The 12,470-nt window shown below is 39.5% G+C and overlaps 1 protein-coding gene across 4 annotated transcripts; it reads right to left on the bottom strand.

Annotated features, from left to right (window-relative positions):
- Nucleotides 1-4,871: 4,871 nt before the first annotated feature.
- Nucleotides 4,872-9,373, bottom strand: LOC109237421. 4 transcript variants are annotated; one of them, XR_002069630.1, is made up of 6 exons: nucleotides 9,252-9,373; nucleotides 8,245-8,402; nucleotides 8,004-8,139; nucleotides 6,987-7,381; nucleotides 6,521-6,709; nucleotides 4,872-5,768 (listed from the first exon to the last, which is right to left on the bottom strand). XR_002069630.1 is itself a non-coding variant. In XM_019403726.1 (6 exons), exons 2-4 carry the CDS (start codon nucleotides 8,370-8,372, stop codon nucleotides 7,072-7,074), a joined length of 570 nt encoding a protein of 189 aa, XP_019259271.1. In that variant the 5' UTR covers nucleotides 8,373-8,402; nucleotides 9,252-9,373; the 3' UTR covers nucleotides 4,872-5,768; nucleotides 6,521-6,709; nucleotides 6,987-7,071. The 4 variants fall into 4 exon arrangements, 3 of the variants coding, with proteins under 3 accessions (XP_019259271.1, XP_019259273.1, XP_019259272.1); XM_019403726.1 differs by having other exon boundaries at nucleotides 8,008-8,139; XM_019403728.1 differs by having other exon boundaries at nucleotides 8,008-8,139; nucleotides 8,245-8,394.
- Between the last annotated feature and the right edge of the window lie 3,097 nt (nucleotides 9,374-12,470).

The raw sequence follows: 12,470 nt of genomic DNA, 5'->3' as shown, positions 1-12,470 counted from the left end.
CCTCTGATGCTCATACTTAACTTGCTGACAATTCAAACAACGAGCCACATATGCTACGATATCCTTCTTCATTCTACGCCACCAATAATGCTGCCGCAAATCCTGATACATCTTCGCGGCGCCCGGATGAATAGAGTATCGGGAGCTATGGGCCTCCTCCAAAATCAACTCTCGAAGTCCATCCACATTGGGCACACAAACTCGCCCCTGCAATCTCAAGACTCCATCAGCATCCAATGTAACCTGCTTGGCACCTCCTCGCTACACCGTGTCTCTAAGGACACACAAATGGGGATCATCAAACTGCCGATCACGGATACGCCCCAATAATGAAGAACGAGCGACCGTGCAAGCTAATACTCGGCTAGGCTCAGAAATATCCAACCTCACAAATCGATTGGCCAAAGCCTGAACATCCAAAGCAAGCGGCCTCTCACCGACCGGAATGTAAGCAAGACTGCCCATACTGGCTGACTTCCTACTCAAAGCATCGGCCACCACATTTGCCTTCCCCGGATGATATAAAATGGTGACATCATAATCCTTCAACAACTCCAACCACCTCCTCTGCCTCAAATTCAACTCCTTTTGCTTGAACAAATACTGAAAACTCTTGTGATCCGTGAACACCTCACATGCCACGCCATACAGATAATGCCTCCAAATCTTCAATGCGTGAACTATGGCTGCCAACTCCAAATCATGAATCGGATAGTTCTTCTCATGAATCTTTAACTGCCTCGAAGCATAGGCAATGACCTTGCCATCCTGCATCAACATTAGCCCAACACGGGAAGCATCACAATAGACTATATAAGGCCCTGAACCTGTGGGCAAAACTAACACCGGTGCCGTAGTCAGAGCTGTCTTGAGCTTCTGAAAGCTCGCCTCACACTCATCCGACCATCTGAACTGGGCACCTTTCTGGGTCAATCTGGTCATCGGGGCTGCAATAGATGAAAACCCCTCCACGAACCGACGATAGTAACCTGCCAACCCCAAGAAACTCCGAATCTCTGTAGCTGATGCTGGTCTAGGCCAGTTCTTGACTGCCTCAATCTTCTTTGGGTCCACCTGAATACCCTCTGCTGATACGACATGACCTAGAAATGCAACTGAACTCAACCAGAATTCACACTTCGAGAACTTAGCATATAACCGACTATCCCTCAGAGTCTGAAGAACCACTCTAAGGTATTGCTCGTGCTCCTCCTGGCTGCGGGAATATATCAATATATCATCAATGAAGACTATCATGAACGAGTCCAAATAAGGCCTGAACACTCAGTTCATCAAGTCCATGAAAGTTGCTGGGGCATTTGTCAACCCGAATGACATAACCAAGAACTCATAATGCCCGTACCGAGTGCGGAAAGCTGTCTTAGGGATGTCGGATGCCCTAATCCTCAACTGATGGTAGCCCGATCGCAAGTCAATCTTTGAAAATACCCTGGCACCCTGAACCTGGTCAAACAAATCATCAATCCTCGGCAACGGATACTTATTCTTGATTGTAACCTTGTTCAATTGCCGGTAATCAATACACATTCTCATTTTGACACATCCTTCTTCTTGACAAATAACACCGGCGCACCCCAAGGCGAAACACTGGTCTAATGAAACCCTTCTCAAGCAAATCCTGTAGCTGCTCTTATAACTCTTTCAACTCAGGCGGCGCCATACGATACAGCGGGATAGAAATGGGCTGAGTGTCCGGAGCCAAATCAATGCAGAAATCAATATCCCTGTCCGGTGGCATACCCGACAGCTCTGAAGGGAAAACATCAGGAAATTCACGAACAGCGGGCACAGAATCAATAGAAGGAACCTCAGGGGCTGAGCCGAGCCCTCGGGGCTCCAAACCAAATATGCACGCAACCTCAAAAACATCCTACGGACTTATTCGTGCGATCAAATCGCCAAAATAACATCATAACATTGAATTAAACCTCAAAATCCATGAATTCTTTCAAACTTCATAAAACATCAAATATTCCAATTTAGGTCCGAGTCACGTCAAACGACGTCCGTTTTCAACCAAATTTCACAGGAAGGACTTAAAACATAAATAAGACCTGTACCGGGCGCCGCAACCAAAATACGGGCCCGATACCATCGCTTTCTAATCAGATTTCATTTCCAATTTCCTTAAACAATTTCAAAAAACAATTTTACTAAAAAATTCATTTCTCGGGCTTGGGACCTCGGAATTCAATTCCGGGCATACGCCCACGTCCCATATTTTCCTACGGACCCTCCTGGACCGTCAAATCGCGGGTCTAGGTCCGTTTACCCAAAACGTTGACCAAGGTCAAGCTTATTTATTTTAACATCAAAACTTAGCATTTTCACAGAATTTCATATTTAAGCTTTCCGGCTACGTTCCCGGACTGTGCACGCAAATCGAGGCGACTCAAAATGAGGTTTTCAAGGCCTCAGAGACACAAAATTCAATTAAAAATAGGTGATGACCCTTTTGGGTCGTCACAAGTATGTTGATGTCCAGTCCTATCCCATGGTAATCCAATCAATCTATTCAAAAATAGCTAGATTTACAACTGGTCATTCAAAAATAGCCCAGTTTCAAAAGTAATAGAAATTTAGCCACTGTTCATGTAAAGATAAATCTGAGCGAAAACACTGTTCAAAACTCGGAAAATACGCCAGTATATTATGCTGGAGTTCCAGCGTAAGTATACTTTAACTCCAGCATATTATATTGGAGTTCCAGGATAAGTATGCTGGAACTCCAGCATAATATGATGGAGTTCTAGCATAAGTACACTAGAGCTCCAGCATAATATACTGGAGTTCCAGCAAGTATACCGGTCCAGCATAATATACTGGAGTTTGGAGCACCGGTGCTCCAGTCTCCAGTATATTATACTGGAGCCAGCAAAGTATACCGGTGCAGCATAATATGCTGGAGTTCATACACAGGTGCACCGAACTCCAGTATATTATGCTGGACCGGTCTCTGTTGCAGCAAAATAGTGGCTATTTTTCATTGACTTGGTAAACGCTGGCTATTTCTGAATGACCAGTCCGAAAACTGGCTATACCGTGCCATTTTGACGTTTTTCTCCCTACACACTATGCTCTTACTTTGGACCAACTCGAGGCCTAGTTGTTAGATTGTTTCCTGTCACAAAGGATAAAATAGGCTGCGGAAAGGGTAAAGAATGTTTAAATATCCAGAAGAAGAAGATGTCCGAAGAGTGAAGGTGGAACATGACAGTTCCTGTATACAAGAACAAGTTGATATCCAAAATTACAATAACTATCGGGATATCAAGCTCTTAGCCATACTATGAAAGTCTGAAAGAGAGTGGTTGAGCTAAGGGTAAGGAGGAGTGTGTCTATTTCTGAGAACCAGTTTGGGTTTATGTCGGGGCATTCGACTACAGGAGCCATCCACCTTGTTAGGAGATTGATGGAGCAGTATAGGGAAAGAAAGAAGGACTTGCATATGGTGTTCATCGACTTAGAAAAGGCGTATGATAAAGTTCTGAGGGAGGTTCTGTGGAGATGTTTGGAGGCTAGAGGTGTACATGTTGCCTATGTTAGGTTGATTAAGGACATGTATGATGGAGTAAAGACCCAAGTGAGGACGGTGGGTGGGGACTCGGACCATTTTTCGGTTATGAAAGTTGCATCAAGGTTCGGCACTCAGCCCTTTTTTGTTTGCTCTGGCAATGAATGTACTGACGCGCCATATCTAAGGGGAGGTGCCGTGGTGCATGCTATTTGCAGATGATATTCTATTGATTGACAAGACGCGAGACGGTGTGAAGGCGCAATTAGAGGTATGGAGGCAGACCCTGGAATCTAAAGGTTTCAAGTTGAGCAGAACCAAGACAAAATACTTGGAGTGTAAGTTCAGTTGCGAGACTCAATGAGGGAAAGAGGAGGTGAGGTGGGACTCGCAGGTCATCCCTAGGAGAGGAAGTTTTAAGTACCTTGGGTCGATTATTCAGGGGGATGGGGAGATTGATAAAGATGTCACACATCGTATTGGGGCGGGATGGATGAAATAGAGACTCACTTCCGGTGTTTTGTGTGACAAAAAGGTGCCACCGAAACTTAGGTTAAGTTCTACAGAGTGGTGGTCATCCCAACGATGTTGTATGGGCCTGAGTGTTGGCCAGTCAAGGTCGTTCATGTTCAGAAGATGAAGGTAGCAGAGATGGGGATGTTGAGATGGATGCGAGGGCACACCAGGTTAGATAGGATCAGAAATGAAGTTATTCATGACAAGGTGGGTGTGGCCCCTATTGAGGACAAGATGTTGACATTGGAGGGCCTACGGAGAGGTAGAGGTAGGCCAAAGATGAGGTGGGGAGAGGTGATTAGGCAAGACATGGCGCAGCTTCATCTGACCGAGGACATAACCCTTGATAGGAAGATATAGACGTCAAGGATTAGGGTAGTAGAGTAGGTATTCTAGAGTGTTCATAACAGTAGTATTGGCTCGCAATCTTACTTTCTATTGGTGGTAAATTTTTTTGACTAACCGTTGTTTTCTTTCATTGTTGATCACCTTACTATCTTATTGTTTTTATTCTGCTTTTGTATTGCTTTTTGATACTATCCCTTCTTGTCTATATTTCATTAATGTGGTGCTTATGCTTTCCTGAGCCAAAGGTCTATTGGAAACAGCCTCTCTATCTTTACAAGGTAAGGGTAAGATCTGCATATACACTACCCTCCCCACACCCCACGGTGTGGGATAATACTGGGTATGTTGTTGTTGTAAGAAAGAAAGAAGAAAAGATAAACTTAGACGAGAAAGTACACAACCTCTCACAAGATTCAAGCCCTCCAAACAGACAGAAGAGACGTAAACTAGACATGAGGCAAGGGTGTGGTTCCATTTGGAGTTTAACTTTGATACGAAGAAGTATAAAATAATTTTTACACTATTAAATCTACTACAGTTCACTTTCAATAAAAACTAAAAAGTGTATCTGCCAAGCTAGGTACAAAAGAGAGAGTGAGCTCCGTTACACGAGTGCTCTCTAACATAAAATCAGAGAGCTAACAAAGTCCAAAATATGATCACTATTATGTACAGGAGACAAGTAGCTTCAGCAGAATAAATTGTAAAGACATTTAGCTTATAGGGAGTGATTTGGAGTTGCAACTCCATCAAAACATCTGCGATTTAATTTCTGTCCATACCCACACAAAGTTACTTGCAGGGACCATTTCTCAGACGTAATTTCCAACTTTTGAATACATCCCTGATAGTGTCTGGCATAACCCAGTTGAGTGCTAAAAATGAATAAAACATGTTCCATAAGTCTGCAGCCACTGAGCGATGTAGGAATAAGCTACTTTCTGAGCATTGATGGCACATATAACACCTGTTCCCAAGCTGTATGCCCCTCTTTTTGAGGTTGTTTTGAGAAAATTTGAAAGCTTTAATCGGTTTTATCTTTCAAATTAGCAGAATTGGAACTCCATGTAAGGTTCATCCTTGAATCTTGTGGCCGGATTTAGAGTTACAGGTTGAGACTGTCATGGGGTAGAAGATGGTGGCTTAACCACAACTACACAAGAACGTCGCCCTTGTGGAGCAGCATGATTATTTCTTTAAAGACAGTAGTGTTCGGGCCAGCTTGTGCACTTTGACTACTCCACCATCTCCCACCAGCATAAATACCGTGTAACTATGCAAGAAAGTTGTCTGTGTGGAGCAGCATGATCGACTAAGCAAATCTTGCTGCTCTTAATATCACCGCTCACACCAATCTATCTTTAATGAACTGCATATGAAAAATATTGTATGTGCTACTGAATCAATTACTATAAAGGCAGAAAGAAAGTAGGAAACTAATCATGGATCATTTTTTCTTTTCTCCCCTCAAACAAAGTAAATATTTTTAGGCAGATAGAGGAATTGCTTTTGCTAGTGAAACAACAAAGGACAGATCACCAGAAAGACATGAAGAAGAATGAATTGGTCGTTTAACCATGGAGTCTCAGTATTAGCCTGGCCAATGCATCCTGACTAGTCAATTGTAACCTCACTGATAAATGATAATAGATGTTTTAAAAGTTGGCAGCCAGGTAAAGACCAAACAAAATGAATGGAATTAGTTACCTCACCCATCAATTGATAAAACTGTGAAGTGTGAACAGAGTGATCCCAAGGAGCTAAGAAAATATTGAGAAACTGGGTAGAGCAGTCCAGCAGTCTACGGATAGAAGTGTTTCTATTCTGGCAAAGAGCTAATACCTTTATTTTTTAAATGGACTTTTTATTTTTTATTTTTTGAAATGGAAGAGCTAAATACCTTCATTGCTCAACTTATTAACATATACTAGATCACTTTCAACTAGAGTTTCATCATCGTAACATGTATGGTAGACAATACAGCTTTTACAACATTGACGAAAAAGATGATAAGATCATAGGACTTGCTATAAGCAAAGGAGACAAGGTCCACCTAAATAATGTTTTGCAATTACACAATGGCGGAACATCAATTCACAAACTTAAAATTCAAAATTGTACCATAGCTCTTCTCATCGCATCACAAGATTTGCATTCGTTACTCGAACGGATCATGGAAAGATAGGAAGCTCAACTTTGTTGAATGAGAAAAAGCTCACACGCCCATGCTCAACCAGACAAAATTTCAAAGGAACACCATGAGAATGTCCCTCAAGATCTTCAATCTCTTCTTTGGAAGGTGGATACTCACTGCACAAAAAAGAAAAAAAGAAGTGCATCACTCAAAATAAAGCTACTGCGACAGTTAATGTGGATCAACAAAGTCAGATAAAGGAGTGAAGAAAATTAGATGGGTCAAGAGTGAGGGATGAGGGATACAGTGGAAAATATCAAAACTACATTCCAGAATTCCATCCAATCCACCCATCCGTCTTACTCTTAAACATTCACCAATACTTAACAAATGGAATTGCTGATAGGCACTAGGCACCATTATATAATGAACCGCATTAACAAGGTACAATACCTAGCAAGACAAAGTACAAAGCAGGGATCACCAGGAGTAGACTTTCTGAATCTGCTATTAGGAGGGTAAACGTCAAAAGCCAGTCTCAATCCACCAATTTGCATATTACTGAACATTCAGTGATGAGAATGTTGTTTCTTGATTCTTCATCTCCACTTTGAGCAGTTTCCGGGGGATCTTGGCTAATAACAGAGTTTACTTTTGATCTTCTCACTGACCAAGGAATACCATGACGCCCGACTATATAACCAAGGGATTTCAACTGCTTATATGCTTCAAAATATTCTGAGGAACATCCTCTATTTCCTTCTGCAACCTTGTTGTATATGTGTTCCAAAGAAAGGGGTGTGTCATCGTTGCTGAAGAGATGTAGAGCCCCAATTTCGGCAAGATATCTACATGACAAAACCATTATCATTCTTTAAACACTGAAAATTGCAGAAGATAATTCTGAAATGAAACATAAATTTTTCATATCAAATTTATAATACAACTATAATTGTAAAATGACAAAACACCTTTAGTAGAATACTTTGTTATCTATCTTTTTATGTACTTTATCAAGTTGCTTTTACCCCCCTTTCAAGACTACTATTTCTATAATGTTAAAGCAGTAAACAAAAGTGCAATTAAAGTACACAAGCATAACTTAGAGGGGTAATGAAACTAACACTTAAAGAGTATGAGAAATCTCTGTACCAAATTAGCCTCCAAATCCAATGATGAGGCAAGATCAACAGAAAAAGTATGCCAACCCGACCTATGTCCTATACAATTTTTAATTTTTGCAGCCTATCAAAACGAAAGAAATAATACCTCTTTCAAGGTTCATTAAGATACTAAAGAACAGTACTTGCTTGCTTTTTTTCTCAGCCAAACAGATCTGAAATTTGAATTCTGACCAAATATGCTTAAAAAAAACCGTATTTGTCCCCGGTCCTTAATTTCTCATGGTCTATTCTCAATTATGTTTGACTCTACAACTACAGGAGATAACAACAAAAGAATTTTCATCACCTACAAAATCTCTTCAATGAAGCAATATATCTTGCCGTTACGAACTATCCCAGTAGTTGTCCACAATCCACCCTTCCTCTCCACGACCTCAGCCATTCCTAATTGGTCAAGCCACCGCGATGTTGAAATATCTTTCCTGAACAAAAGGATGCACATTCACATTCCTTATTCAAATTTATTTTTCATAATGAAGATAAAAATTCCAAACAGAAGAGCATGCTTCTATATCATGAGATGAAACCTGAACTGCAACTGGGGTATATCAGCGGACGCGTATGCACAGCAATGGTCATCATCATCAAGATCCTCCCCATAGCCTTCAGAATCACTCGTTCCTTCTGAAAAACTTGCCCACTTATCACTTCCCATATCTGCACTAAATTGCAAATCCCTACAGGCCTACCAGGAAAAAAAATTCAGCATAAGTAACAGTCGTCCTACCAACTAGAGACACTAACATTTGATTATTTAAAAAGGTTTTAACTTAATACATTATTACTATGTAAATAACTCCAGTAATCTCAACAAATACCAAGTAAATGTTATACTATGTGGTATAGTATAGTTGACGTCTTGATGATTGTGTATATTCTCTAAGCAATTAAAAGTTATTTACTTTAACAATAGATTGCAGAATTCCAAATGAAGTAACATATTTAAATATCTTTTAAGAAAAATAAAAAACAGAAAAAAATGTAAGCCAAATAATAAACTTTAATTAACCATAAAGAGAATGAGAGCTTATAAACTAAACTAAACTAACACGAATAATAAAAGAACAGTGTTTAAAAAGTAAAATAATAATTTCAATATGAAAAAATTAAACAATTCCAATAAACTCCTCACACAGACAAAACCTGGAGATATTTCGTGCTTGGTTAGTTTTTTGACTTTTTGGGTGATGAAATCATCAAAAAAAAAAAACGAACTTGTTTGCCTCTGAGATGTTTTTGGGATCTCACTTCTCTATGTTGCTGCTGTTATTCATTAACAATTTCAATTTTAAAACATAATAAAAATATTTAAAAAGACCAAACGAACAATAAAGAAAAAGAAAAATTAAAAAGTAAAAGAGAGCTATAACGTTTAATTCACGGTTCTAATGTTGGGAATTTGCAGCTATCCTGCCTACGCACAGAGTACTACCTAGTTTTCTATCAGTACATTGGGAATGTTGGGAGCCTTTTCTTAATCCTTTGTATTTCCCTCATACTGTTCATTCAGCTCTATAAGAGAGAGAGAAGTGACCTTTTTGTGGCGGTGGGCGGTGGCGAGGGACGGTGGAGACGAGGACTGAGAGCAGAGAAGGAAACGAGAGTGAGACCAATTGATTTCTTACAAATTGTTGTATTCTGGTTCGGATTCTAAGAAAGGAGAAGTGTACATATTATTTAATAAAATTCTAACTATCACTTTGCTTTTATTCCAATGTCAAATATGTCTTATTCATCACATTATTCTTACGCAAATACTTTTTTCTTTTTATTTTTTTCTTACAGTTATTATATTATTTATTATTTAATATTATCATACTATCATATATTTTTTATTAGCTTAATAATGAACTTAATGTCTTACTTTTTTTTGGTTAAATATCAAAACTTTTATTTAATCAGTAAAAGATAATTACAGCACCTCTAACTCCTTGGGACTAAAGAGTTAGAAAAATAGCAAAATATCAGAAACAATTATTTACAGCTTAATAGTTCCTCTACTACTTATAATATCAACCATTCATAAAGGAAAGTTATTCACTCCTTCTAAAATCTTCTTCCATTTAGTCTTCTGTTGCCCTTTGATATGAAGTTGAAGGACAATGTCATGAATTCTTCTCTTGGTATCAGTCTTTCTCCCCTGAAATCTGCGCTTGTTTCTTTCTGTCCATGTATGGTAAACTGTTGCAAACAGAAATGCCAATATGCTATTACGAGGTCTACCATTCTTTGTTCTTTCTGTCAACCATAAGACTTCCTCTTCCCAAAGTCCAATTTGATGTCTCTCTCCCAACCAGTTGAGCAACGTACTCCAGATATTCCTTGAGTATTGACATTCAAAGAATAGATGGGCCATTGTTTCTGTTTCCCCACTACTGCACAATACACAGCCATTAGCTACCTCTATCCCTTAAGCTGCCAGCCTATCCACAGTGGTGATTCTATGACGAAGCGCTAGCCATAAGATGAAGTTATGTCTAGGTATAGTTGAACCCAATATTAAGGCCTTCCAATGAACCTTTGGAAATTGAGGCCTCACTAATCTGTAAACCTTCTGAATATTGAACTGTCCCTTTCTACAGAAGTTGTTAATGTTGGCAAAGGAGTCTATACTCAGGTACCAATTTACGTCAAATACTTTCCTTACCAGCCAGCAAGCTTGACTAGGAGTGCTCATTGTAGTGAAGTCCTGCTTCTTTATATAAACTGCATGTATCCATTTGATCCAAAGCGCATCCTTTTTTGTATGTATAGCCCACATTAGTTTACAAATTGCTGCTTTGTTCCACCATATGAAATTAATGACATTTAGACCACTAGCTGAACTAGGCATACAAATTCTATCCCAGGAAATCAATGCTCTCTTTGAAAGGTTTTGACTGCCAGTCCATAGAAATGTTCTGCACATAGTAGTCACTAGTTGTATGATCTTTTTTGGCAATAGAAACACTTGTCCCTAGTATGTTGCATTTCAAATAGGACACTCTTTATCAGTTGTAGTCTTCCACTGTAAGATAGAAACTTTGATGTCCAGCACCTTATTCTGTTGGTTATCTTCTCCACTAATGGCATACACTGCTGAATTGTTAACTTTTTTGATGATAAAGGCACTCCCAAGTATTTGAATGGTAAGGCTTCCATCTTGAATTGATAATCAGCACTAATCATATCTTTGAATCCCTGAGACACTCCAGCTACATAGATAGAATTCTTGTCTAAGTTAGCTATGAGCCCAGTCACCTTTGAGAAATGGTTGAACTTATCCAGCAATAGTTGGATAGAAATCTTGTCAGTTGTGCAACACATTATCAGATCATCTACAAAACAGATATGAGTAAGGTTCAACTTGGCACATCTTGGGTGGAAATTGAAGTCAGGGATGTCTTTAAGAGTCTTCAATGTTCTACTCAGATACTCCATTACTAGTACAAACAGGTAGGGGGACATTGGATCCCCTTGTCTCAGCCCCTTCCTTGCTTGAAATCTATTAGTGAGTCCACCATTTATTAGTATAGAATAATTCACAGTAGTCACACATTCCATTATCCACTGTACCATCTTATAGGTATCCCATATTCCAGCAAGACCATACGTAAGAATGGCCATTCAACTGAATCATAAGCCTTTCTTATGTCCACTTTTATAATGCACCTAGGCGCGACTCCTTTTTTATTATACCCCTTAACCAACTCATGAGCAATAATTACATTATCCAGTATGTTTCTCCCTTCTATAACGGTTGACTGAGCTGGTCCTACTATGAAATCCACCACTGTTTTTAGCCTTGATGTAAGAATTTTGGCAATGAGCTTGTAAATGGTGGTACAGCAGGCTATTGGTCGAAATTCTTTTACAGAAGAGGGACTAGTCACCTTTGGCACCAAAATGTAATAGTAGTACTGTTGACATTCTTCAATAGTTTCCCTGTCTCAAAGAATTCCTTGACTGGCTTCATAGTTTCTTCTCGAACTATATTCCAATATTTCTTGAAAAACTCAACTGGAAAGCCATCAATGCCAGGTGCTTTATCACTTGGCATATCTTTAAGCCCCTGCACAATCTCCATATCAGATATACTCTTGACAAGAGTCTGTTGCTGTTCTCTATTCAAACAAGGTCCATTCCTGGCAATTGTAACATCAAGACAGGGCAATTCAGAAGCCCTTGTTTCTAGCAAGCCTTTAAAGAATGATATGAACTCTTATTCTACCAATAGGGGGTCAGTCAGTTTTTTCCCAAGATCATTACAAATGGTAGACACTCTATTTCTAGCCTGTCTTGCTTTCAGCTGACCATAGAAAAACTTTGTGTTAGAGTCCCCTGCTGATATCCACACTACCCTTGATTTTTGTCTATACACCTTCTCTTGGATACCTTCCCATTTCTCTAGTTGCATTAATAACTCTTTCTCCTCCAGAATCAGTGTACTATTGAATAGATCATCATCAATCTCCCTTTGCACCTTCTGCAGTTGCTCCTAAGGTTTTCAATCCTTTTTTCCACTGAGTTATAGGCTCTGTTCATCTCTTTTGCTTTGCTCCCTAGAACCTGCAGTTTCCGCCAGACTGAATACATAGTATATCCAGTAATATTTTGAGTCCACACCTTTTGAACCATCTTGCTGAATTCATCCTCCTCTAGAAGCACAGTAAGTAGCCTAAATGGCTTAGCTAAAAAGTTTCTAGTGATCTCAGTGCACAATATTATGGGTGAGTGATCAGAGACCCCATAATTATCATACACTGCCTCTATA

The sequence above is a fragment of the Nicotiana attenuata genome, unplaced genomic scaffold (assembly GCF_001879085.1).
Source record: "Nicotiana attenuata strain UT unplaced genomic scaffold, NIATTr2, whole genome shotgun sequence".
Lineage (NCBI taxonomy): Eukaryota > Viridiplantae > Streptophyta > Magnoliopsida > Solanales > Solanaceae > Nicotiana > Nicotiana attenuata.
This window is presented reverse-complemented; position numbering and strand designations above follow the sequence as displayed.